The sequence below is a fragment of the Pseudophryne corroboree genome, chromosome 6, assembly GCF_028390025.1.
Source record: "Pseudophryne corroboree isolate aPseCor3 chromosome 6, aPseCor3.hap2, whole genome shotgun sequence".
In the NCBI taxonomy this organism is placed as follows: Eukaryota; Metazoa; Chordata; class Amphibia; order Anura; family Myobatrachidae; genus Pseudophryne; species Pseudophryne corroboree.
In genome coordinates, this window is record NC_086449.1 from 683,698,552 (window position 1) to 683,726,032 (window position 27,481).

A 27,481-nucleotide genomic window follows, 5' to 3' on the forward strand; every position below is an offset into this window, starting at 1 on the left:
TCTCGAATTCCAGCCTGTACCCCTGAGATACTACTTGAAGGATCCAGGGATCCACCTGTGAGAGAGCCCACTGTGTGCTGAAATTTCTGAGACGGGCCCCCACCGTACCCGGGTCCGCCTGTGAAGCCCCAGCGTCATGCTGTGGACTTACCGGACGCGGGGGAGGACTTTTGCTCTTGGGAACTGGCTGTATGCTGCAGCTTTTTCCCTCTACCTTTGCCTCTCGGCAGAAAGGATGCGCCTCGAGCCCTCTTGTGTTTATGGGGCCGAAAGGACTGTACTTGATAATACGGTGCTTTCTTTTGCTGTGGGGTAGCCGGTGGCAAAAATGTCGATTTCCCAGCCGTAGCTGTGGAAACGAGGTCTGAAAGACCATCCCCAAACAGTTCCACCCCCCTATAAGGCAAAACTTCCATGTGCCTTTTTGAATCGGCATCACCTGACCACTGCCGAGTCCATAACCCCCTTCTGGCGGCAATGGACATTGCGCTTATTTTTGATGCCAGCCGGCAAATATCCCTCTGTGCATCACGCATGTATAAGACAGCGTCTTTTATATGCTCTACTGTCAGCAAAATATTGTCCCTATCCAGGGTATCAATATTATACGACAGGGAATCTGATCACGCAGCAGCAGCACTGCACATCCATGCTGATGCAATCGCTGGTCGCAATATAATGCCCACGTGTGTATATATAGCTTTTAGGGTAGCCTTCTGCTTTCTATCAGCAGGATCCTTTAGGGCGGCCGTATCCTGAGACGGTAGTGCCACCTGTTTTGATAAACGTGTAAGCGCTTTATCTACCCTAGGGGATGTTTCCCAACCTATCCTCTGGCGGGAAAGGGTACGCTGCCAATAACCGTTTAGAAATTATAAATTTATCGGGGGAAGTCCAGGCTTCTTCACACACCTCATTTAATTCCTCAGATGCAGGAAAAACTACTGGTAGTTTTTTCTCACCGAACATAATACCCTTTTTTGTGGTACCTGGGTACTATCAGAAATGTGTAATACATTTTTCATTGCCTCAATCATGTAACGGGTGGACCTATTGGAGGGTACACTAGTCTCATCGTCGTCGACACTGGAGTCGGTATCCGTGTCGACATCTGTGTCTGCCATCTGAGGTAGCGGGCGTTTTAAAGCCCCTGATGACATTTGAGACGCTGGAACAGTCACAAGCTGAGTAGCCGGCTGTCCTATGTAGTCAAACCTTTTATGTAAGGAGCTGACACTGGCACGTAATTCCTTCCATAAGTCCATCCACACAGGTGTCGACCCCTCTCAGGGGGTGACAACACATTTACAGGCATTTGCTCTGCCTCCACATCATTTTCCTCATCATACATGTCGACACAGCGGTACCGACACACAGCACACACACAGGGAATGCTCTGACAGAGGACAGGACCCCACAAAGCCCTTTGGGGAGACAGAGGGAGAGTATGCCAGCACACACCAGAGCGCTATATAACAGAGGGATATCACTATACAGAGTGTTTTCCCCTATAGCTGCTTATATTATATATATACTGCGCCTAAATTTAGTGCCCCCCCTCTCTTTTTTACCCTTTCTGTAGTGCAGGACTGCAGGGGAGAGCCAGGGAGCGATCCTTCCAGCGGAGCTGTGAGGGAAAATGGCGCCAGTGTGCTGAGGGAGATGGCTCCGCCCCTTTTTCGGCGGGCTTTCTCCCGCTTTTTGTGTTATTCTGGCAAGGGTAATTTACACCTATATAGCCTCTGGGGCTATATATGGTGTCAGTTTTGCCAGCCAAGGTGTTAATATTGCTGCTCAGGGCGCCCCCCCCAGCGCCCTGCACCCATCAGTGACCGAAGTGTGTGGTGTGCATGAGGAGCAATGGCGCACAGCTGCAGTGCTGTGCGCTACCTTGGAGAAGACAAGTCTTCAGCCGCCGATTTTCCGGACCTTCTTGCTTCTGGCTCTGTAAGGGGGACGGCGGCGCGGCTCCGGGAACGGACGACGAGGTCTGGTCCTGTGTGCGATCCCTCTGGAGCTAATGGTGTCCAGTAGCCTAAGAAGCCCAAGCTACCACCACTTAGGTAGGTTCGCTTCTTCTCCCCTTAGTCCCTCGCTGCAGTGAGCCTGTTGCCAGCAGGTCTCACTGTAAAATAAAAAACCTAAAACTATACTTTCTTTCTAGGAGCTCAGGAGAGCCCCTAGTGTGCATCCAGCTCGGCCGGGCACAGAAATCTAACTGAGGCTTGGAGGAGGGTCATAGGGGGAGGAGCCAGTGCACACCAGATAGTCCTAAATCTTTCTTTAGATGTGCCCAGTCTCCTGCGGAGCCGTCTATTCCCCATGGTCCTTACGGAGTCCCCAGCATCCACTAGGACGTCAGAGAAATAAATATATATATATATATATATATATATATATATATATATATACACACACACACACACACACACACATATATATATACACACACATACATAAAATCAATATATATAACACTGCACAGTAAGAACTGGATGTATATCACAGGGTACTTGTACCAGAGAACCCTGACTAAATGCACTCTTTTAACTAACACTGTCTAAATACTTAAGTGTCATGTAAAGTCACAGCGCTGACAACCAGGCGGCTTTACAAAGGAGGATTTGCCCAAGCAGTCCCAGGAACAGTGTAGCTGGGGAAATGGCGCCCAAACACTGACAGGGTGTGAGGGAGAGACAGATATGCAGCTCCAGGGCAGGAACAGTTACTGGAAATAGCACCCTGGGGCTGGGGGAGGGGCTCCAGGTCTAAGCCTTATCCCCTCTGCTGGCAAAACCACCAGGTACTGCGGGCTACTTGTAAAAAGGTTTAGAGAGAAAACCTGACCTGCACCCATGCCTTGGTGATCTAGTGGGATCGCCTGTACTGCCACAGTGTCCACTGCCAGCGCGCGCGGCCCGCCTCCCACCGGATCGCGACAAAGTGCGGGTCTCGCGAGCGGGACCCACTTACCTCCTTCCGGAGGGCCCCAGCTGTGTGTGACTAACGTGGAAGAAAACCGGAGCCTCCTGCTGTAGGTACCCGGCAACCAGGGCGCGGGAGTGTACAGCACCGCTGGGGGAGAGATGGAGCTGCAGCAGGCAATGTCTACTGACATCTAACACAATCTGTGCCTCTGCTGCAGCCCTTGTAGTCTTTTTTTCCTCAGAAAAAGCTTTTTCTAGAGCTGCTGTGAGCAGCTCTTCCTGTTACATGCTTGCACTGCAAGCACCAACTACAAAACTGAGCTCCTGTGCACGGAGACAGGGTGATATAGGAGGCGGCGCTATGCATCTTGGGAAGAAGGTCAAAGCTTTTGAGCCTGTTGGTGCTTCGGATCAAGATCCTACTCTACACCCCAATGTCTATCCTTGTGGAGCCCAGTGGAGCCCGCAGCAGAAAACCGTTTTAAGGCTGTTGGTGCCACTATGGGTACTGTGTACAGTGACACAGTTGTGCACCGTGTCCGGAGACGCATTCCGCCCCATGTAGAAGCAGTGCCTCTCCGTACCCTCATGCCGCCGTAATGGCTAGCGCCCGCTAGCCTTGACGCCGGCTCAGTACTCACCACTCTTCATTCTTCTGGCTCTGTTAGGGATGGGGGCGTGCTGTGGGAATGTACACTCGCCATGGTGGGGCTTGCAAATAGTTCCTTCAGGAGCTCAGTGTCCTGTCAGCGGGGAACGGGACCATTAACCCTTCAAGAGGTTGGGCCATCCTCCCCCCTCCTAGAAGCAGGCAGGCTGGTGCTAACCAGCCCTGCCTGAAAATAACAAACTTAGAAAATAAATGCAGAAAACTCTTCAGGAGCTTCCTTCATCGTGACCGGCTCCTCAGAGCACAATTTCCAAACAGAGTCTGGTAGGAAGGGCATAGAGGGAGGAGCCAGCCCACACTATCAAATTCTTAAAGTGCCCATGGCTCCTAGTGGACCCGTCTATACCCCATGGTACTAAATGGACCCCAGTATCCTCTAAGACGGAAGAGAAATCATGAAAGACGGTCTTTTTGACAGAAAAATGTTTTGCAGCTAATTTAATTGCCCCCTTATTTGGGAACCCAAATAGACCAGTAAATATAGTCCTTCTGACTCAAAAGAACCAAATGATGCAAACTATAGAGTACTTCACTATTGTACAATGACTTACATTTTATCATCAGACTTATCCAGGCCATATGCAAGAGCAGCAGCAGTAGGTTCATTAATAACTCTCAAAACGTTTAGTCCAGCGATCTGCCCAGCGTCTTTTGTTGCCTAAAAATAAACAGGTTGACATATTTAAAAATATACTCAAACCAACAACCCATTTTATTTCCACCATCTCACGTCAATGAAATTTCACCCTTTTAAATCAATCATAGCTCCATTAACCACTTAACTGACAATTTTTCCCCCAAAAACCGCTCATAGTCTTTTTTTTTTTTTTTTTTAAATGAGTGAATTAGGTGCAGAACATGAAGTTAACCTAATCCAAAATGATAGTCGAGGATCCTGCCGTGCTGACCGATCAGCAATGATCGGCAACACCGAGGGGAGAGTGCAGGGAGGCAGAGGGACCTTCTGGTCCCTCTGCCAGCAGCAGCGGAGGGAAGTTTCTCTTTCCTGCTAACAGTTTGATTGGTGGCATCCTGTGCAACCAGGTCAAGTAAAGAACTTGCAGGCATAGTCGCATCTGATGCGACCATGCCAGCCAAGTGGTTAAACCCCAATGCATTTCCAAGGGCGCTTTAAACACATTTGTCCTTACTTTCATGAATTCTAGAATTCAAAATACACTCAGAGCATTACAACCTGCCATAGCGGTGCTATGTACTTAATGCAAATTTTAAATTATGAAAGTCTTCGGTAACAGACTTGTGTATATAGTGCATCTGAAAAGTATTCACAGCGCTTAACTTTTTCCACATTTTGTTATGTTACAGCCTTATTCCAAGATGGAATACATAATTTTTTCCCCCCTCAATTCTACACACAATACTCCATAATGACAACGTGAAAAAAGTGTTTGAGATTTTTGCAAATTTATAAAAATAAAAAAAACTAAGAAATCCCATATACATAAGTATTCACAGCCTTTGCTCAATACTTTGTTAATGCACCTTTGGCAGTAATTACAGCCTCAAGTCTTTTTGAATATGATGCCACAAGCTTGGCACACCTATCTTTGGGCAGTTTCGCCCATTGCTCTTTGCAGCACCTCTCAAGCTCCATCAGGTAGGATTGGAAGCATCGGTGCACAGCCATTTTCAGATCTCTCCAGAGATGTTCAATCGGATTCAAGTCTGGGCTCTGGCTGAGCCACTCAAGGACATTTACAGAGTTGTCCTGAAGCCACTCCTTTGATATCCTGGCTTTGTACTTAGGGTCGTTGTCCTGCTGAAAGAGGAACCAGTCACCCCAGTCTGAGGTCAAGAGCACTCTGGAGCAGGTTTTCATCCAGGATGCGTCTCTACATTGCTGCATTCATTTTAACGTTACAAAAACTTGTAACATTTTTATAACGTTAAAATATATTGTTCCAATATGATTCTCCATGAACAGACGGTTTCCATGCTGGGGGATTTGCGCTCAGATTTTTTAATTTATGAATTTTAACAATACTATGGTTACACAAATATACTCCTCTAATGTTACAAGGTAGCAGAAGTTGACCCGATATTTACGGCTCTTAGCTCCTTCAGCCGTTTGTGTTCACTCAATATAAGCTTTATACAGATGTGTCCTCTGACATCTTTGCTCTGTGCACTCCAAGTCACGTTACACATAACACGAGTGCCGTGTGACTCCTTAGCGCCAGGCGTCTTTTTTGGCATTTTGTAATGTAATAGGACGCACATGCAGATTCTGTTGATTAAAAGACTATACAGCATGTCTATATTCTGTGTGTGACTGCGACTATTTGTATACAAAATGCTATAGTGTTTTCATGGAAAAACACTAATGCGGTTTTTTAGATTTTTAAAAACCATTTTTTCCCTGTCTGGGGCAGTCATAAGACCAGCCATGGCATCAGCTTGGATGGCAAAAGTAGTGGCTGCCTTGGCTGATGCATTGGAAGGAGATCTTTCAATGGCATCTAGAGAGCAAAATTCCATATGGCACATATAAAACAGGCTGTGATGTTCTTGGAAGAAGCAGCTTTGGATATGGCTACAATTGCCTCCAGGGCATCAGCTTCAACAGTAGCCGCTCGCAGAGCAGTTTGGAAATGTACATGGAAAGCGGATTCAGACTATAAAAAGGTTTTGGAGTCTTTACCCAACTCTGGAGATATTCTTTTTGGTAAAGAATTTACAGATATTTTGGAGTCAGAAGCCGACTCCAAAAAAGTAAAAAGTATCCTTTCACATACAAATTCAAACCTAAAGTTCCAGCATATAGTCCCTTTCGGTATCAAGGAAAAGCTAAAAAGGGAAAAGTGATGGCAAACAGCCCCAATACAACATGTCTGGTAAGACTAAAAAAGTATTGGGCTACCAGAGGACCGGTTGGTAAAACAGAAAATAAGCCATCAGCCTGATGGTGTGGGCCTCGACCTGGGGAATTCTAGGGTGGGGTGCAGACTTCTGTAGTTTGCTCAGATCTGGCAGCAGTCTACAACAGATGCCTGGGTGCAGGAAGCGGTAGCTCTCAGTTATGCATTTGCCTTCAAAGAAACCATCCTCAAAGGTTTTTTTTGTACCAGCCAGTCTCAGGTAGAGACAAAGGCCAGGGCCTTGCAAGAGGCAGTTTAGAAATTGCTTCAGTCAGGGGTAATCATTCCAGTTCCACCTGCACAATGAGGACAGTGTTTCTAGTTCAGGGTCATTCCGGCCCATACTCCGTCTCAAAGTGCTTAACAAGTACATTTGGGTACCTCAGTTTCATATGGAGACTTTACGTTCCATCATTTTGGCCATGGAGCAAGGGGATTATATGGTATCCCTGGATATCCAGGATGCTTACATACATGTTCCTTTAGTACTGTCCCATCAGTGCTCTCTCAGGTTCGCTATCCTCCAACAGCATTTTCAGTTCCAGGCCCTACCTTTTGGGTTAGCCACAGCCCCCCAGAGTATTTACCAAACTTATGGTGATAATGGCAGCTTATCTCTGCCAGCAGGGGATAAGAATTTTACCATACCTCGACAATCTTTTAATCCTGGCAGTCTCAGGAATTGCTCCTGTGTCATCTGCAACAGACAATAACGTGTCTGCAGAAGCACGGGTGGCTCATAAATTGGGCAAAATAGTCTATGGTTCCGTCACAGCGGATGACTCACTTTGAGACTCTATTGGATTCAAGCCTTCAAAGAGTATTTTTACCTCTGAACAAGATAACCAAAGTTCAGTCAAGGATTCAGGAGCTGCTACAGTCAAAGGGTACCCATTCACGCAGCAATGCATGTGATGGGATTGATGGTGTCAAAATTCGACATGATGGAGTATACTCAGTTCCACTCGAGGCCTCTGCAGTTTCTGATCCTTGCCAAATGGAATGGGTTTTATCAGATGATAAAAACCACAGACTATGTTCCTTACGGTGGAAGTCAGGAGGTCTTTAGTCTGGTGGTTGCAGACATCCCATCTGGACAATGGGAGACCCTTTTGGATATCAGATTGGGAAATTCTGACAGATGCCAGTCTCCAGGGCTGGGGAGCAGTGTCAGTAAGGATATGGTTCCAGGGGCAATGGACCAAAGAAGAAGGTTGCCTGCCAATAAATATATTGGAACTTCGGGCCATATACATGGCACTGATTCAGGCAAAAGACATCCTTCGGGGAAAACCAGTTCAGATCCGCTCGGACAATGCAACGGCAGTAGCATACCTCAATCATCAGGGAGGAACTTGCAGCCAAAAAGCTATGAAGGAGGTAAGTCAAACACTAAAGTGGGCAGAATTTCATCATCTAGCCTTGTCCTTTGTGGATGCCCTGTCGGTGAGATGGGACTTTCATCTGGCCTATGTGTTTCCTCCAATCACCTTATTACACAGGGTGGTGAGAAAGATAAAGCAAGGAAAGGGTGCCCTGATACTAATAGCTCCGGCTTGGGCCAGAAGACATTGGTACACAGATCTGCAGAGAATGTCGAGGGATGCTCCATTTCTGCTCTCTCAATGTCCAGATCTACTGACGCAGGGTCCTTGTTATCACAGACATCTGGATCGACTGTCTTTGACGGGCACCTCTTGAGACCTCTATCCTGAAGTCAAGAGGATTCTGACAACAGGTAATTCAAACAGTGCTCAGAGCAAGGAAACCTTCCTCAGCTTGAATTTATCACTGAATATGGCAAACCTATATTCATAGGTACAGTGAATGGAAAATGGACCCTAGGTCTTTCAGAGTTTTCAGGGTCCTAGCATTCCTTCAGGCAGGAATGGATAAAGGTTTGTAGGTGGCTTCCTTGAGAGTGCAAGGGTCAGCATTGATTGGCAAGTTACAGGATGTGCGTACTTTTTTTTTTTTTTCCAAGTGAATGCTGCGCATTCAACCTCCTTTTGTTCCTCCTACAGTGCCTTGGGACTTGAGTTTACTTCTAAAGGCCCTTCAAGTTGCCCCATTTGAACCACTTAATAAAGTGGATATTACAATGGTTGACAGCTGGAGTTCTCTTTCTACTGGCCATGGCATCAGCTAGAAGAGTGTCAGATTTAGGGGCATTGTTAGGTCATCCTCCATTTCTGATCTTTTATCCAGATAGAGCGGTTCTCAGAACTAAATCTGTATCTTCCCAAGGTAGTGTCTAAATTTCACCTTAACAAAGAAATTGTAATCCCGGCTTTCCAGGAACCGGGCCTTTCTGTGGGAGATGCTTCGCTGGACGTGGTCCGTGCCTTAAGGATCTACGTGAATTGTACCAGTGCCATCAGAAAAACAGATTCTCTCTTCATTCTCTACGGATTTCACAAGAGAGGATGGCCTGCTGATAAGCAGACACTGGCGAGATGGCTTTGGATGACTATTACAGAAGTAAATTCTCATGCTTATCTCCCTGTTCTGGCTAATGTCTCTGATCACTTTACTCGTAAGATAGGTCCATCATGGGCAGCACAATGTGTGCTTTAGCAGCAAGGCAGCCACATTGTCTTCCATTAACCTGAGGATCCTGCCGGAGAAAAGAATTTACTCACCGGTAATTCTATTTCTCGTAGTCCGTAGTGGATGCTGGGAACTCCTTAAGGACCATGGGGAATAGCAGGCTCCGCAGGAGACTGGGCACTCTAATAGAAAGATTAGGTACTATCTGGTGTGCACTGGCTCCTCCCTCTATGCCCCTCCTCCAGACCTCAGTTAGGGAAACTGTGCCCGGAAGAGCTGACACAATAAGGAAGGGATTTGGAATCCCGGGTAAGACTCATACCAGCCACACCAATCACACTGTACAACTCGTGATACTATATCCAGTTAACAGTATGAATAACTGAGCCTCACGAACAGATGGCTCATAACAATAACCCTTTAGTTAAGCAATAACTATATACAAGTATTGCAGACAATCCGCACTTGGGATGGGCGCCCAGCATCCACTACGGACTACGAGAAATAGAATTACCGGTGAGTAAATTCTTATTTTCTCTGACGTCCTAGTGGATGCTGGGAACTCCGTAAGGACCATGGGGATTATACCAAAGCTCCCAAACGGGCGGGAGAGTGCGGATGACTCTGCAGCACCGAATAAGCAAACTCAAGGTCCTCCTCAGCCAGGGTATCAAACTTGTAGAATTTTGCAAACGTGTTTGAACCCGACCAGGTAGCAGCTCGGCAAAGTTGTAAAGCCGAGACCCCTCGGGCAGTCGCCCAAGAAGAGCCCACCTTCCTCGTGGTGTGGGCTTTTTAGGATGCGGCAGTCCAGCCGCAGAATGTGCAAGTTGAATCGTGGAGCAGATCCAGCGAGCAATAATCTGCTTAGAAGCAGGAGCACCCAATTTATTGGGTGCATGCAGGATAAACAGCGAGTCAGTCTTTCTGACTCCAGCCGTCCTGGAAACATATTTTCAGGGCCCGGACTACGTCCAGCAACTTGGAAGCCTCCAAGTCCCTAGTAGCCGCAGGCACCACAATAGGTTGGTTCAAGTGAAACGCTGATACCACCTTAGGGAGGATTGGGGACACGTCCTCAATTCTGCTCTGTCCATATGAAAGATCAGATAGGGGCTTTTACAGGACAAAAGCGCCAATTCTGACACCCGCCTAGCCGAAGCCAAGGCCAAAAGCATGACCACTTTCCACGTGAGATATTTTAATTCCACGGTCTGAAGTGGCTCAAACCAATGTGATTTTAGGAAATCCAACACAACGTTGAGATCCCATGGTGCCACCGGGGGCACAAAAGGGGCTTAATATGCAGCACTCCCTTAACAAACATCTGAACTTCAGGCAGTGAAGCCAGTTCTTTTTGAAAGAAAATAGACAGGGCCGAAATCTTGACTTTAATGGATCCCAATTTTAGGCCCATAGTCACTCCTGACTGTAGGAAGTGCAGAAATCGACCCAGCTGAAATTCTTCTGTGGGGGCCTTCCTAGCCTCACACCAAGCAACATATTTTCGCCATATGCGGTGATAATGTTTTGCCGTCACATCTTTCCTAGCCTTTATTAGCGTAGGAATGACCTCAACCAGAATGCCCTTTTCCATCAGGATCCGGCGTTCAACCGCCATGCCGTCAAACGCAGCCGCGGTAAGTCTTGGAACAGACAGGGCCCCTGCTGTAGCAGGTCCAGTCTGAGAGTTAGAGGCCAAGGGTCCTCTTAGATCATTTCTTGAAGTTCCGGGTACCAAGTCCTACTTGGGCAATCCAGAACAATGAGTATAGTTCTTACTCCTCTTTTTCTTATTATCCTCAGCACCTTTGGTATGAGAGGAAGAGGAGGGAACCCATACACCGACTAGTACACCCACGGTGCCACTAGAGCGTCCACAGCTATCACCTGAGGGTCCCTTGACCTGGCGCAATATCTGTTTAGCTTTTTGTTGAGGTGGGACGCCATCATGTCCACCTGTGGCCTTTCCCAACGGTTCACAATCAGCTGGAAGACTTCTGGATGAAGTCCCCACTCTTCCGGGTGGAGGTCGTGCCTGCTGAGGAAGTCTGCTTCCCAGTTGTCCACTCCCGGAATGAATACTGCTGACAGTGCTATCACGTGATTCTCCGCCCATCGAAGAATCCTTGTGGCTTCTGCCATTGATACCTTGCTTCTTGTGCTGCCCTGGCGGTTTACCTGGGCGACCGCTGTGATGTTGTCTGACTGAATCAGAACCGGTTGGTTTTGAAGCAGGGGTTCTTTATGTGTAGGGAAGTTTCCTGACTTGACCATTGTCCTTGGAAGTTTCTTCCCTGGGTGACTGCCCCCCAACCTCGGAGGCTTGCATCCGTGATCACCAGGACCCAGTCCTGTATGCCGAATATGCGGCCTTCGAGCAGATGAGCACTCTGCAGCCACCACAGTAGAGACACCCTGGCCCTCGGGGACAGGGTGATTAACTGATGCATCTGGAGATGTGATCCGGACCACTTGTCCAACAGATCCCACTGGAAGATCCTTGCATGGAATCTGCCGAAGGGAATTGCTTCGTCAGAAGCTATCATCTTTTCCAGGACTCGCGTGCAGTGATGCACAGACACCTGTTTTGGTTTCAGGAGGTCCATGACCAGAGATGATAATTCCTGGGCCTTCTCCTCCGGGAGAAGATCTCCTTCTGTTCTGTGTCCAGAATCATGCCCAAGAACAGCAGACGCGTCGCAGGAATCAGCTGCGACTTTGGGATATTCAGAATCCAGCCGTGCTGATGCAGCACTTCCTGAGATAGTGCTACGCTGACTAGCAACTGCTCTTTGGACCTCGCCTTTATAAGGAGATCGTCCAAGTACGGAATAATCATGACTCCCTCCTTTTGGAGGAGCATCATCATTTCGGCCATTACCTTGGTAAATACCCGCGGTGCCGCGGACAGACCAAACGGCAACGTCTGGAATTGGTAATGACAACCCTGTACCACAAACCTGAGGAACTTTGAACTTGAACTTTTTTATATAAATGTTCAAGGATTTTAAATTTAGAATGGGTCTCACCGAACCGTCTGGTTTCGGTACCACAAACATTGTGAAATAGTAACCCCGTCCATGTTGAAGGAGGGGTACCTTGATTATCACCTGCTGAAGATACAGCTTGTGAGTTGCCGCCAGTACTACCTCCCTTTCTCTGAGGGCAGCAGGCAAGGCTGATTTGAGGTAACGGCGAGGGGGAGTCGCCTCGAACTCCAGCTTGTATCCCTGTGATACTACTTGCAGAGCCCAGGGATCCATCTGTGAGTGAGCCCACTGGTCGCTGAAGTTCCGGAGACGCGCCCCCACCGCACCTGGCTCAGCCTGTGGAGCCCCAGCGTCATGCGGTGGACTTAGAGGAAACGGGGGAAGATTTTTGATCCTGGGAACTGGCTGTCTGGGAAAGGAAGCGCCTTTGACCCGCTTGCTTTTCTGAGGCCGAAAGGACTGTACCTGATAATACGGTGCTTTCTTAGGCTGTGAGGGAACCGGAGGTAAAAATTTTTGACTTCCCAGCTGTTGCTGTGGATACGAGAGACCATCCCCAAACAATTCCTCACCCTTATAAGGCAGAATCTCCATGTGCCTTTTAGAATCAGCATCACCTGTCCACTGCCGGGTCCATAATACCCTCCTGGCAGAAATAAACATTGCATTAATTCTGGATGCCAGCCGGCAAATATCCCTCTGTGCATCCCTCATATATAAGACGACGTCTTTAATATGCTCTATGGTTAGCAAAATAGTATCCCTGTCGAGGGTAACAAGATTATCTGACAGGGTATCAGACCACGCTGCAGCAGCACTACACCTCCATGCTGAGGCAATTGCGGGTCTCAGTATAGTACCCGAGTGTGTATATACAGACTTCAGGATTTCCTCCTGCTTTCTATCAGCAGGCTCCTTCAAGGTGGCCGTATCCTGAGACGGCAGTGCCACCTTTTTTGACAAACGTGTGAGCGCCTTATCCACCCTAGGGGATATCTCCCAACGTGACCTATCCTCTGGCGGGAAAGGGTACGCCATCAGTAACTTTTTAGAAATTACCAGTTTCTTATCGGGGGAAACCCACGCTTCATTCAACTCATCTGATGGGGGAACAAAACACTGGCTGCTTTTTCTCCCCAAACAAAACCCCTTTTTAGTGGTACTTGGGTTAATGTCAGAAATGTGTAACACATTTTTTATTGCCGCAATCATGCAACGGATGCCCCTAGTGGATTGTGTATATGTCTCAACCTTGTCGACACTGGAGTCAGACTCCGTGTCGACATCTGTGTCTGCCATCTGAGGTAGCGGGCGTTTGAGCCCCTGATGGCCTTTGAGACGCCTGGGCAGGCGCGGGCTGAGAAGCCGGCTGTCCCACGGCCGTTACGTCATCCAGCCTTTTATGTAAGGAGTTGACACTGTCGGTTAATGCCTTCCACATATCCACCCACTCTGGTGTCGGCCCCGCAGGGGGTGACATCACATTTATCGGCACCTGCTCCGCCTCCACATAAGCCTCCTCATCAAACATGTCCACACAGTCGTACCGACACACCGCACACACACAGGGAATGCTCTGACTGAGGACAGGACCCCACAAAGTCCTTTGGGGAGACAGAGAGAGAGTATGCCAGCCACACCACAGCGCTATTTAATCAGGGATTTACACTAACAGAAAGTGATTTATCCCTATAGCTGCTTTTTATATACAGTTTGCGCCTAAATTTAGTGCCCCCCCTCTCTTTTTAACCCTTTGAGCCTGGAAACTGCAGGGGAGAGCCTGGGGAGCTGTCTTCCAGCTGCACTGTGAAGAGAAAATGGCGCCAGTGTGCTGAGGGAGATAGCCCCGCCCCTTTTTCGGCGGACTTCTCCCGCTCTTATAATAATGTGGCAGGGGTATTTTACACATATATAGCTTATTAGGCTATATTATGTGTGATTAGCCACTTTAAGGTACTCTAATTGCTGCCCAGGGCGCCCCCCCGCCAGCGCCCTGCACCCATCAGTGACCAGAGTATGTGGTGTGCACAGGGAGCAATGGCGCACAGCTGCAGTGCTGTGCGCTACCTTAATGAAGACCGGAGTCTTCAGCCGCCGATTTCCGTGAAGATCTTCTTGCTTCTGGCTCTGCAAGGGGGACGGCGGCGCGGCTCCGGGACCGGACGACCGAGGCTGGGCCTGTGTTCGATCCCTCTGGAGCTAATGGTGTCCAGTAGCATAAGAAGTCCAAGCTAGCTGCAAGCAGGTAGGTTCGCTTCTCTCCCCTCAGTCCCTCGTAGCAGTGATTCTGTTGCCAGCAGATCTCACTGAAAATAAAAAAACCTAACAAATACTTTCTTTACTAGAAGCTCAGGAGAGCCCCTAGTGTGCAACCAGCTCGAGCCGGGCACAGATTCTAACTGAGGTCTGGAGGAGGGGCATAGAGGGAGGAGCCAGTGCACACCAGATAGTACCTAATCTTTCTTTTAGAGTGCCCAGTCTCCTGCGGAGCCTGCTATTCCCCATGGTCCTTACGGAGTTCCCAGCATCCACTAGGACGTCAGAGAAATATATGTTATGGTAAGAACTTACCGTTGATCACGGTATTTCTCCTAAGTCCACAGGGATCCCACCCTGACGCACCTGATTTGGAGGATCCTTTTGCTCAAAAACTTCTTACTTCTTGTACGAAAGGGTGTAAATGTGTGTTCTTCTTGCCTGATTAGGGCTATCTATGATGCTCCTGTCTTAAGCTTTGGGAAAACTGATTTGTCTGAGCCAGGAGGTGGGGATATATGGACGGGCCCATTGCATGCTGGGAGGCCAAAAAGATTTGACCGATTGTTACAAATCTGCTGTCGCTTCATATCCCAATGTTATCCTGTGGACTTAGAAGAAATACCGTTATCAACGGTAAGTTCTTACCAGAACGTATATTTTTGTTAGGGTGTGACCAATTATCTGCCAGGATATTCTCCAACTGCGCCAAGGGAGGGAAACAGAATTGATCTTTTCGGTTTAAGAGGGTTGCCCCCGAAGCTGGTTAGGTTATCTGTATCTTTGATCAGTAATGAAAACTATCTGCCTTCAGGCATCACCATTGACCTGGGTCATGTAATCCTCCTGAAAGGAGGAAGTGTCAATGTCAGACATCGAACAGGATGTCCTCTAGATCTGAGGAATTGTCCGACATGGAATAAAGGCCAGAGTGGACAGGCATAGAACTTCCTTTTCTATGGACCTTGTGCTTGTCTGAAGGGTCCAGCATATCCTGTAAAGAACTAGAAACATGTACCAAACCCTAGATGGTACGTGAGGGCAAGAGCACTTGACTAAGAGACCACAAATAAACATAAGTGAGGTCTTAATACTGAAATCCTGTAAGCCCCAAGTAAAGTAAGTTGACTACTAATAAAGAAGGAGGCACAAGAAAAACAAAACAAAAAACAAAACAAACAAACAAACCAACAAACTGCTAATTAACTATGTATGTTTGGCTGGAGCCCAGAGCAGGAAACAGCCAAAGGGTGGAGGTGGAGAGAACAGGGAAAAGTCTGGCCAGCCACAAGGGACCTGCAGCCAGCGTTTCTGGTGGTCTAGTGATAGCAAAGTGAAAAGACTATGCACTGCTGCCAGGACTGCTGGCATGCAAGGAGTCCCAGCTCCCGATCAAGCAGAGAGCTGCTTACCTGCCCTCGTCCGGCCACTCCCTAGTGCGCAGGAGGTGGCCAGCGACACTGACCAGGTAGCCAGTGTGCTGTCCTCCAGAAGGGGGCAATAGACTGGTAAGCGGCAGTGCTACAAAACTCACAGCTCAGTAAAAGTAAAAATAAACAAAGTTGACTGGGGCTGCAGGCAGACCATAAAAAAATTATTAAAAAACAAAAAAAAACCCCATTAGAAACAAAAAAAAAAAAAAAAAACAAAAAAAAAAAAAAAGTGCTCTTTCCTTGAGGCACCAAGAAGGAAAAACAAAAAAAAAAAAACACACATTATAATAAATAAAAAAAATTATAGGATTTTTCTCTTAATCCATATTGGATGCTGGGGATGCTTCAAGAACCATGGGGTATAGACGGGATCCGCAGGAGGCATGGGAATTTAAGACTTTAAGTGGGTGTGAACTGGCTCCTCCCTCTATTCCCCTCCTCCAGACTCTAGTTATAGGAACTGTGCCCAGGGAAACTGACATTTCGAGGAAGAGGATTTATTGTTAAACTAAGGGTGAGATACACACCAGCTCACACCACAAACACACCGTACAACATGGCATTAGCAAAAGTCCAGTCAACGGTATAAACAAAATCAGCAACAGGCTGACCATAACTGAAACACAACCTTTGTGTAACACAAGCAATAACTATTAAACAAGTACTGCAGATAGCGTCCGCATAGGGACGGGTGCCCAGCATCCTCTACGGACTAAGAGAAAATAAGATTTTACTTACCGGTAAATCTATTTCTCGTAGTCCGTAGTGGATGCTGGGGACTCCGTAAGGACCATGGTGATAGACAGGCTCCGCAGGAGACATGGGCACTTTAAGAATTTAGGTTCTGGTGTGCACTGGCTCCTCCCTCTATGCCCCTCCTCCAGACCTCAGTTAGAGAAACTGTGCCCAGAAGAGCTGACAGTACAAGGAAAGGATTTTGGTAATCCAGGGCAAGATTCATACCAGCCACACCAATCACACCGTATAACATGTGATAACAACCAGTTAACAGTATGACAAATAACAGAGCATCAGGTTAAAACCCCGATGCAACCATAACTTAACCCTTATTTAAGCAATAACCATATACAAGTATTGCAGAAGTAGTCCGCACTTGGGACGGGCGCCCAGCATCCACTACGGACTACGAGAAATAAATTTACCGGTAAGTAAAATCTTATTTTCTCTAACGTCCTAGTGGATGCTGGGGACTCCGTAAGGATCATGGGGATTATACCAAAGCTCCCAAACGGGCGGGAGATTGCGGATGACTCTGCAGCACCGATTGAGCAAACAAGAGGTCCTCCTCCGCCAGGGTATCAAACTTGTAGAACTTTGCAAAAGTGTTTGAGCCTGACCAAGTAGCCGCTCGGCAAAGTTGTAAAGCAGAGACCCCTCGGGCAGCCGCCCAAGATGAGCCCACCTTCCTTGTGGAATGGGCTTTTACAGATTTAGGCTGCGGTAGTCCCACCGCAGAATGCGCCAGCTGAATAGTGCTACAAATCCAGCGCGCGATAGTCTGCTTAGAAGCAGGAGCACCCAGTTTGTTGGGTGCATACAGGATAAACAGCGAGTCAGTTTTCCTGACTCCAGCCGTCCTGGAAACATAAATTTTCAGGGCCCCGACTACGTCCAGTAACTTGGAATCCTCCAAGTTCCTAGTAGCCGCAGGCACCACAATAGGCTGGTTCAAGTGAAACGCTGATACCACCTTCGGGAGAAACTGAGGACGAGTCCTCAACTCTGCCCTATCCATATGGAAAATCAGATAAGGGCTTTTATAGGACAAAGCCGCCAATTCTGACACACGCCTGGCCGCTCGGCAAAGTTGTAATGCCGAGACCCCTCGGGCAGCCGCCCAAGAAGAACCCACCTTCCTCGTGGAATGGGCCTTAACTGATTTTGGCAGCGGCAATCCAGCTGCCGAATGAGCCTGCTGAATCGTGTTACAGATCCAGCGAGCAATAGTTTGCTTTGAGGCAGGAGCACCAAGCTTGTTGGATGCATACAGGATAAACAAGGACTCTGTTTTCCTGACCCTAGCCGTTCTGGCTACATAAACCTTCAAAGCCCTAACCACATCAAGCAACTCGGAATCCTCCAAGTCACGAGTAGCCACAGGCACGACAATAGGTTGATTCATATGAAAAGATGAAACCACTTTTGGCAGAAATTGTGGACGGGTCCGCAATTCTGCCCTATCCATATGGAAAAGCAGATGGGGGCTTTTATGTGACAAAGCCGCCAACACTGACACGTGCCTGGCCGAAGCCAAGGCTAATAGCATGACCACCTTCCACTACACCGTTTTAAGTGGTTCAAACCAGTGGGATTTCAGGAAGCCTAACACCACGTTAAGATCCCAAGGTGCCACTGGAGGCACAAAAGGAGGCTGAATATGCAGCACTCCCTTTACAAACGTCTTAACTTCTGGTAGAGAAGCCAAATCCTTTTGAAAGAAAATGGATAGGGCCGAAATCTGGACTTTAATGGAGCCCAATTTTAGGCCCAAATTCACTCAGGACTGTAGCAAGTGAAGGAAACGTCCAGCTGGAATTCCTCCGTAGGAGCATTCCTGGCCACACACCAAGAAACATTTTCGCCATATTCGGTGATAAATGTTTAACTGTCACGTCCTTCCTAGCCTTTATCAGCGTAGGAATGACCTCATCCGGAATGCCCTTTTCTGCTAGGATCCGGCGTTGAATCACCATACCGTCAAACGCAGCAAGTCTTGGAACAGACAGGGCCCCTGTTACAACAGGTCCCGTCTTAGAGGAAGAGGCCACGGGTCCTCTGTGAGCATTTCTTGCAGATCTGGATACCAAGTCCTTCATGGCCAATCTGGAACAATGAGGATTGTTCTCACTTCCCTTTTTCTTATTATCCTCAGCACCTTCGGTATGAGAGGAAGAGGAGGAAATACATAGACCGACCGGAACACCCATGGTGTCACCAGGGCGTCCACAGCTACTGCCTGAGGGTCTCTTGACCTGGCGCAATACTTCTGTAGCTTTTTGTTGAGGCGGGATGCCATCATGTCCACCTGTGGCTGTTCCCACTGACTTGTAATCTGTGCGAAGACTTCCTGATGAAGTCCCCACTCTCCCGGGTGGAGGTCGTGTCTGCTGAGGAAGTCTGCTTCCCAGTTGTCCACTCTCGGGATGAACACTACCGACAGTGCGCTTACGTGATTCTCGACCCAGCGAAGAATTCTGGTGGCTTCCGCCATCGCCACTCTTCTCCTTGTGCTGCCTTGTCATTTTACATGAGCCACTGCGGTGATGTTGTCCGACTGAATCAGAACCGGTTGGTCGCGAAGCAAGTTCTCCGCTTGACGCAGGGCGTTGTATATGGCCCTTCGTTCCAGGATGTTGACGTGAAGGCAAGTCTCTTGACTTGACCACAGCCCTTGGAAATTTCTTCCCTGTGTAACTGCTCCCCAACCTCGGAGGCTTGCGTCCGTGGTCACCAGGACCCAGTCCTGAATGCCGAATCTGCGGCCCTCCAGAAAGTGAGCACTCTGCAGTCACCACAGGAGTGACACCCTGGCCCTGGGGGATAGGGTGCTTAACCGATGCATCCGAAGATGTGATCCGGACCACTTGTCCAGTAAGTCCCATTGAAAGGTCCTCGCATGGAACCTGCCGAAGGGAATGGCCTCGTATGATGCCACCATCTTTCCCAGGACTCGAGTGCATTGATGCACTGACACCTGTTTTGGTTTTAATAGGTTCCTGACCAGTGTCATGAGTTCCTGAGCTCTCTCTATCGGGAGATAAACCCTTTTCTGGTCTGTGTCCAGAATCATGCCCAGGAAAGGCAACCGAGTCGTAGGAACCAACTGCGACTTTGGAATATTTAGAATCCAGCCGTGTTGCCGTAACACTTCCAGAGAAAGTGATACGCTGTTCAGCAACTGCTCTCTTGATCTCGCTTTTATGGAGGAGATCGTCCAAGTACAGGATAATTGTGACCCCTTGCTTCCGCAGGAGTACCATCATTTCCGCCATTACCTTGGTAAATATTCTCAGTGCCGTGGAGAGACTAAACAGCAACGTCTGAAATTGGTAATGACAATCCTGTACCACAAATCTGAGGTACGCCTGATGAGGTGGATAGATGGGGACATGAAGGTATGCATCCTTTATGTCCAGAGACACCATAAAATCCCCCCCTTTCAGGCTTGTGATAACCGCTCTCAGCGATTCCATCTTGAACTTGAACCTTTTCAGGTATATGTTCAGGGATTTTAAATTCAATATGGGTCTGACCGAACCGTCCGGTTTCGGGACTACAAACATGGTCTAATAACCCCCTCCCTGTTGCAGGAAAGGAACTTTTACCACCACCTGTTGAAAATACAATTTGTGAATTGCAGTTAACACTATTTCCCTGTCATGGGGGGGAAGCTGGTAGGGCCGATTTGAGGTATCGGTGAGGGGGCATCTTTTCGAATTCCAGCTTGTATCCCTGAGACACAATTTCTATTGCCCAGGGATCCACTTGGGAGTGAACCCACTTGTGGCCTGTGGAGCCCCAGCGTCATGCGGTGGATTTTGTAGAGGTTGGGGAGTACTTCTGTTCCTGGGAAAGGGCTGTGTTGTGCAGCTTCTTTCCTCTGCCCCTGCCAAGAAAGGACGCACCTCAGACTTTATTGTTCCTTTGTGAACGAAAGGACTGCATTTGATAATGCGGTGCTCTTAGGCTGTGAGGGAATATAAGGCAAAAAAATAAGAATTTACTTACCGATAATTCTATTTCTCGTAGTCCGTAGTGGATGCTGGGGACTCCGTAAGGACCATGGGGAATAGCGGCTCCGCAGGAGACAGGGCACAAAAGTAAAAGCTTTAGGATCAGGTGGTGTGCACTGGCTCCTCCCCCTATGACCCTCCTCCAAGCCTCAGTTAGGATACTGTGCCCGGACGAGCGTACACAATAAGGAAGGATTTTGAATCCCGGGTAAGACTCATACCAGCCACACCAATCACACTGTACAACCTGTGATCTGAACCCAGTTAACAGCATGATAACAGCGGAGCCTCTGAAAAGATGGCTCACAACAATAATAACCCGATTTTTGTAACAATAACTATGTACAAGTATTGCAGACAATCCGCACTTGGGATGGGCGCACAGCATCCACTACGGACTACGAGAAATAGAATTATCGGTAAGTAAATTCTTATTTTCTCTGACGTCCTAAGTGGATGCTGGGGACTCCGTCAGGACCATGGGGATTATACCAAAGCTCCCAAACGGGCGGGAGAGTGCGGATGACTCTGCAGCACCGAGTGAGAGAACTCCAGGTCCTCCTCAGCCAGGGTGTGCTCCTGACCAAGTAGCAGCTCGGCAAAGTTGTAAAGCCGAGACCCCTCGGGCAGCCGCCCAAGATGAGCCCACCTTCCTTGTGGAATGGGCATTTACATATTTTGGCTGTGGCAGGCCTGCCACAGAATGTGCAAGCTGAATTGTACTACACATCCAACTAGCAATCGTCTGCTTAGAAGCAAGAGCACCCAGTTTGTTGGGTGCATACAGGATAACAGCAAGTCAGTTTTCCTGACTCCAGCCGTCCTGGAAACCTATATTTTCAGGGCCCTGACAACATCTAGCAACTTGGAGTCCTCCAAGTCCCTAGTAGCCGCAGGTACCACAATAAGCTGGTTCAGGTGAAACGCTGACACCACCTTAGGGAGAAACTGGGGACGAGTCCGCAGCTCTGCCCTGTCCGAATGGACAATCAGATATGGTCTTTTGTGAGACAAAGCCGCCAATTCTGACACTCGCCTGGCCGAGGCCAGGGCCAACATCATGGTCACTTTCCATGTGAGATATTTCAAATCCACAGATTTGAGCGGTTTAAACCAATGTGATTTGAGGAATCCCAGAACTACGTTGAGATCCCACAGTGCCACTGGAGGCACAAAAGGGGGTTGTATATGCAGTACTCCCTTGACAAACTTCTGGACTTCAGGAACTGAAGCCAATTCTTTCTGGAAGAAAATAGACAGGGCCGAAATTTGAACCTTAATGGACCCCAATTTGAGGCCCATAGACACTCCTGTTTGCAGGAAATGCAGGAATCGACCGAGTTGAAATTTCTTCGTGGGGCCTTCCTGGCCTCACACCACGCAACATATTTTCGCCACATGTGGTGATAATGTTGTGCGGTCACCTCCTTCCTGGCTTTGACCAGGGTAGGAATGACCTCTTCCGGAATGCCTTTTTCCCTTAGGATCCGGCGTTCAACCGCCATGCCGTCAAACGCAGCCGCGGTAAGTCTTGGAACAGACATGGTACTTGCTGAAGCAAGTCCCTTCTTAGCGGCAAAGGCCATGAGTCCTCTGTGAGCATCTCTTGAAGTTCCAGGTACCAAGTCCTTCTTGGCCAATCCGGAGCCACGAGTATAGTTCTTACTCCTCTACGTCTTATAATTCTCAGTACCTTAGGTATGAGAAGCAGAGGAGGGAACACATACACCGACTGGTACACCCACGGTGTTACCAGAATGTCCACAGCTATTGCCTGAGGGTCTCTTGACCTGGCGCAATACCTGTCCAGTTTTTTGTTCAGGCGGGACGCCATCATGTCCACCTTTGGTCTTTCCCAACGGTTCACAATCATGTGGAAGACTTCCCGATGAAGTCCCCACTCTCCCGGGTGGAGGTCGTGCTGAGGAAGTCTGCTTCCCAGTTGTCCACTCCCGGAATGAACACTGCTGACAGTGCTATCACATGATTTTCCGCCCAGCGAAGAATCCTTGCAGTTTCTGCCATTGCCCTCCTGCTTCTTGTGCCGCCCTGTCTGTTTACGTGGGCGACTGCCGTGATGTTGTCCCACTGGATCAATACCGGCTGACCTTGAAGCAGAGGTCTTGCTAAGCTTAGAGCATTGTAAATTGCTCTTAGCTCCAGTATATTTATGTGGAGAGAAGTCTCCAGACTTGATCACACTCCCTGGAAATTTTTTCCTTGTGTGACTGCTCCCCAGCCTTTCAGGCTGGCATCCGTGGTCACCAGGACCCAGTCCTGAATGCCGAATCTGTGGCCCTTTAGTAGATGAGCACTCTGCAGCCACCACAGAAGAGACACCCTTGTCCTTGGAGACAGGGTTATCCGCTGATGCATCTGAAGATGCGATCCGGACCATTTTTCCAGCAGATCCCACTGAAAAGTTCTTGCGTGAAATCTGCCGAATGGAATCGCTTCGTAAGAAGCCACCATTTTTCCCAGGACCCTTGTGCAATGATGCACTGACACTTTTCCTGGTTTTAGGAGGTTCCTGACTAGCTCTGATAACTCCCTGGCTTTCTCCTCCGGGAGAAACACCTTTTTCTGGACTGTGTCCAGAATCATCCCTAGGAACAGCAGACGTGTCGTCGGAGACAGCTGCGATTTTGGAATATTTAGAATCCACCCGTGCTGTCGTAGAACTACTTGAGATAGTGCTACTCCGACCTCCAACTGTTCTCTGGACCTTGCCCTTATCAGGAGATCGTCCAAGTAAGGGATAATTAAGACGCCTTTTCTTTGAAGAAGAATCATTTCGGCCATTACCTTGGTAAAGACCCGGGGTGCCGTGGACAATCCAAACGGCAGCGTCTGAAACTGATAGTGACAGTTTTGTACCACGAACCTGAGGTACCCTTGGTGAGAAGGGTAAATTGGGACATGGAGGTAAGCATCCTTGATGTCCAGGGACACCATATAGTCCCCTTCTTCCTGGTTCGCTATCACTGCTCTGAGTGACTCCATCTTGATTTGAACCTTTGTATGTGAGTGTTCAAATATTTCAGATTTAGAATAGGTCTCACCGAGCCGTCTGGCTTCAGTACCACAATATAATGTGGAATAATACCCCTTTCCTTGTTGTAGGAGGGGTACTTTGATTATCACCTGCTGGGAATACAGCTTGTGAATTGTTTCCAATACTGCCTCCCCGTCGGAGGGAGACGTTGGTAAAGCAGACTTCAAGAACCTGCGAGGGGGAGACGTCTCGAATCTCCAATCTGTACCCCTGGGATACTACTTGTAGGATCCAGGGGTCCACTTGCGAGTGAGACCACTGCGCGCTGAAACTCTTGAGACGACCCCCAACCGCACCTGAGTCCGCTTGTACGGCCCCAGCGTCATGCTGAGGACTTGGCAAAAGCGGTGGAGGGCTTCTGTTCCTGGGAATGGGCTGCCTGCTGCAGTCTTCTTCCCTTTCCTCTATCCCTGGGCAGATATGACTGGCCTTTTGCCTGCTTGCCCTTATGGGGACGAAAGGACTGAGGCTGAAAAGACGGTGTCTTTTTCTGCGGAGATGTGACTTGGGGTAAAAAAGGTGGATTTTCCAGCTGTTGCCGTGGCCACCAGGTCCGATGGACCGACCCCAAATAACTCCTCCCCTTTATACTGCAATACTTCCATGTGCCGTTTGGAATCTGCATCACCTGACCACTGTCGTGTCCATAAACATCTTCTGGCAGATATGGACATCGCACTTACTCTTGATGCCAGAGTGCAAATATCCCTCTGTGCATCTCGCATATATAGAAAAGCATCCTTTAAATGCTCTATAGTCAATAAAATACTGTCCCTGTCAAGGGTATCAATATTTTCAGTCAGGGAATCCGACCAAGCCACCCCAGCGCTGCACATCCAGGCTGAGGCGATCGCTGGTCGCAGTATAACACCAGTATGTGTGTATATACTTTTTAGGATATTTTCCAGCCTCCTATCAGCTGGCTCCTTGAGGGCGGCCGTATCTGGAGACGGTAACGCCACTTGTTTTGATAAGCGTGTGAGCGCCTTATCCACCCTAAGGGGTGTTTCCCAACGCGCCCTAACTTCTGGCGGGAAAGGGTATAACGCCAATAATTTTCTATCGGGGGAACCCACGCATCATCACACACTTCATTTAATTTATCTGATTCAGGAAAAAACTACAGGTAGTTTTTTCACACCCCACATAATACCCTCTTTTGTGGTACTTGTAGTATCAGAAATATGTAACACCTCCTTCATTGCCCTTAACATGTAACGTGTGGCCCAAATGGAAAATACGTTTGTTTCTTCACCGTCGACACTGGAGTCAGTGTCCGTGTGTGTCGACCGACTGAGGTAAATGGGCGTTTTAAAGCCCCTGACGGTGTTTGAGACGCCTGGACAGGTACTAATTGCGTCTCATGTCGTCAACCGACCTTGCAGCGTGTTGACATTATCACGTAATTCCCTAAATAAGCCATCCATTCCGGTGTCGACTCCCTAGAGAGTGACATCACCATTACAGGCAATTGCTCCGCCTCCTCACCAACATCGTCCTCATACATGTCGACACACACGTACCGACACAGCACACACACAGGGAATGCTCTGATAGAGGACAGGACCCCACTAGCCCTTTGGGGAGACAGAGGGAGAGTTTGCCAGCACACACCAAAACGCTATATTATACAGGGACAACCTTATATAAGTGTTTTCCCTTATAGCATCTTAATATATAATAATATCGCCAAATAAGTGCCCCCCCTCTCTGTTTTAACCCTGTTTCTGTAGTGCAGTGCAGGGGAGAGCCTGGGAGCCTTCCTAGCAGCGGAGCTGTGTAGGAAAATGGCGCTGTGTGCTGAGGAGAATAGGCCCCGCCCCCTTTTCGGCGGGCTTCTTCTCCCGTTTTTCTGACAACCTGGCAGGGGTTAAATACATCCATATAGCCCCAGGGGCTATATGTGATGTATTTTTAGCCAGCATAGGTACTTTCATTGCTACCCAGGGCGCCCCCCCAAGCGCCCAGCACCCTCAGTGACCGTTGGTGTGAAGTGTGCTGAGAGCAATGGCGCACAGCTGCAGTGCTGTGCGCTACCTCATGAAGACTGAAAAGTCTTCAGCCGCCGATTTCTGGACCTCTTCTCTCTTCAGCATCTGCAAGGGGGTCGGCGGCGCGGCTCCGGTGACCCATCCAGGCTGTACCTTTGATCGTCCCTCTGGAGCTAGTGTCCAGTAGCCTAAGAAGCCAATCCATCCTGCACGCAGGTGAGTTCACTTCTTCTCCCCTAAGTCCCTCGTTGCAGTGAGCCTGTTGCCAGCAGGACTCACTGAAAATAAAAAACCTAACAAAACTTTTACTCTAAGCAGCTCTTTAGGAGAGCCACCTAGATTGCACCCTTCTCGGCCGGGCACAAAAACCTAACTGAGGCTTGGAGGAGGGTCATAGGGGGAGGAGCCAGTGCACACCACCTGATCCTAAAGCTTTTACTTTTGTGCCCTGTCTCCTGCGGAGCCGCTATTCCCATGGTCCTGACGGAGTCCCCAGCATCCACTTAGGACGTCAGAGAAATTTGACTTTCCAGCTGTAGCTGTGGAGACCAGGTCCGAGAGACCCTCCCCGAACAATTCCTCACCCTTGTAAGGTAAAACCTCCATATGCCTTTTTGAGTCGGCATCACCTGTCCATTGCAGAGTCCACAGGACCCTTCTGGCAGAAATCAACATAGCATTTATTCTAGAACCCAGTAGACTAATGTCTCTTTGAGCATCTCTCATATATAGGACAGCATCTTTAATATGCCCCAGGGTCAACAACATAGTATCCTTGTCTAAGGTATCAATTTCCTCAGATAAGGTATCCGTCCATGCTGCTACAGCACTACACACCCAGGCAGACGCGATCGCCGGCCTCAGTAAGGTACCTGAATGTGTATAAATGGACTTCAGGGTAACCTCCTGTTTGCGATCCGCAGCCTCTTTGAGAGTAGCCGTATCCTGTGACGGCAGGGCTACCTTCTTGGATAAGCGTGTTAAAGCTTTGTCTACCCTAGGGGAGGATTCCCAGCATAACCTGTCCGTTGGCGGGAAAGAATACGCCATAAGAATCCTTTTGGAAATCTGCAGTTTTTTATCTGGTGATTCCCAAGCCTTTTCACATAGCTCATTCAGCTCGTGTGAGGGGGGAAAGGTTACCGCCAGCTTCTTTTCCCCATACATATGCACCCCCTCTTGTCAGGGACTGGGGTTTTCTCTGTGATGTGCAACACATCCTTAATCGCTATAATCATATAACGGATGGATTTAGCCAATGTAGGCTGTAACTTTGCATCATCGTAATCGACACTGGAGTCAGAATCCATGTTGGTATCTGTGTCAACAATTTGTGATAGTGGGCGCTTCTGAGACCCTGACGGCCTCTGCGACAGGATCAGGCACGGGTTGAGACCCTGACTGTCCCGAGGCTTCAGCCTTGTCTCACCTTTTATGCAAGGAATTAACATTATCATTTAAAACCTTCCACATATCCATCCAATCAGGTGTCGGCGCCGTCGGCGTAGACACCACATTCATTTGTTCCCGCTCTGCTTCCACATAGCCTTCATCAGACATGTCGACACAAGCGTACCGACACAGCACACACAGGGAATGTCCTTTCTGAAGACAGTTCCCCCACAAGGCCCTTTGTGGGGGGGGGGGGGGGGAGAGAGAGAGAGAGAGAGAGAGAGAGAGAGAGAGAGAGAGAGAGAGAGAGAGAGAGAGAGAGAGAGAGAGTATGACACACCCCAGCGCTATAAAACCCAGGGATAACACAGTAACTTAATGTTAACCCAGTAGCTGCTGTTTATATTGTGTTTTGCGCCTAATTATGTGCCCCCCCTCTCTTTTTTTACCCTCTTCTACCGTGTGTCTGCAGGGGAGAGCCTGGGGAGTATCCTCTCAGCGGAGCTGTGGAGAAAAAATGGCGCTGGTGAGTGCCGAAGAAACCCCGCCCCCTCGGCGGCAGGCTTCTGTCCCGCTTAAAT

General features: G+C 48.6%; 1 protein-coding gene across 1 annotated transcript in view; it reads right to left on the reverse strand.

The window, feature by feature from the left end:
- The window catches only part of HSPA9 (heat shock protein family A (Hsp70) member 9), a 236,747-nt gene that overhangs the window by 144,722 nt on the left and 64,544 nt on the right, over positions 1-27,481 (reverse strand). Inside the window, exon 7 of the mRNA XM_063928294.1 lies at positions 4,149-4,255. Coding sequence (XP_063784364.1) covers positions 4,149-4,255 — 107 coding nt within the window. The remainder of the gene's footprint in view (positions 1-4,148; positions 4,256-27,481) is intronic.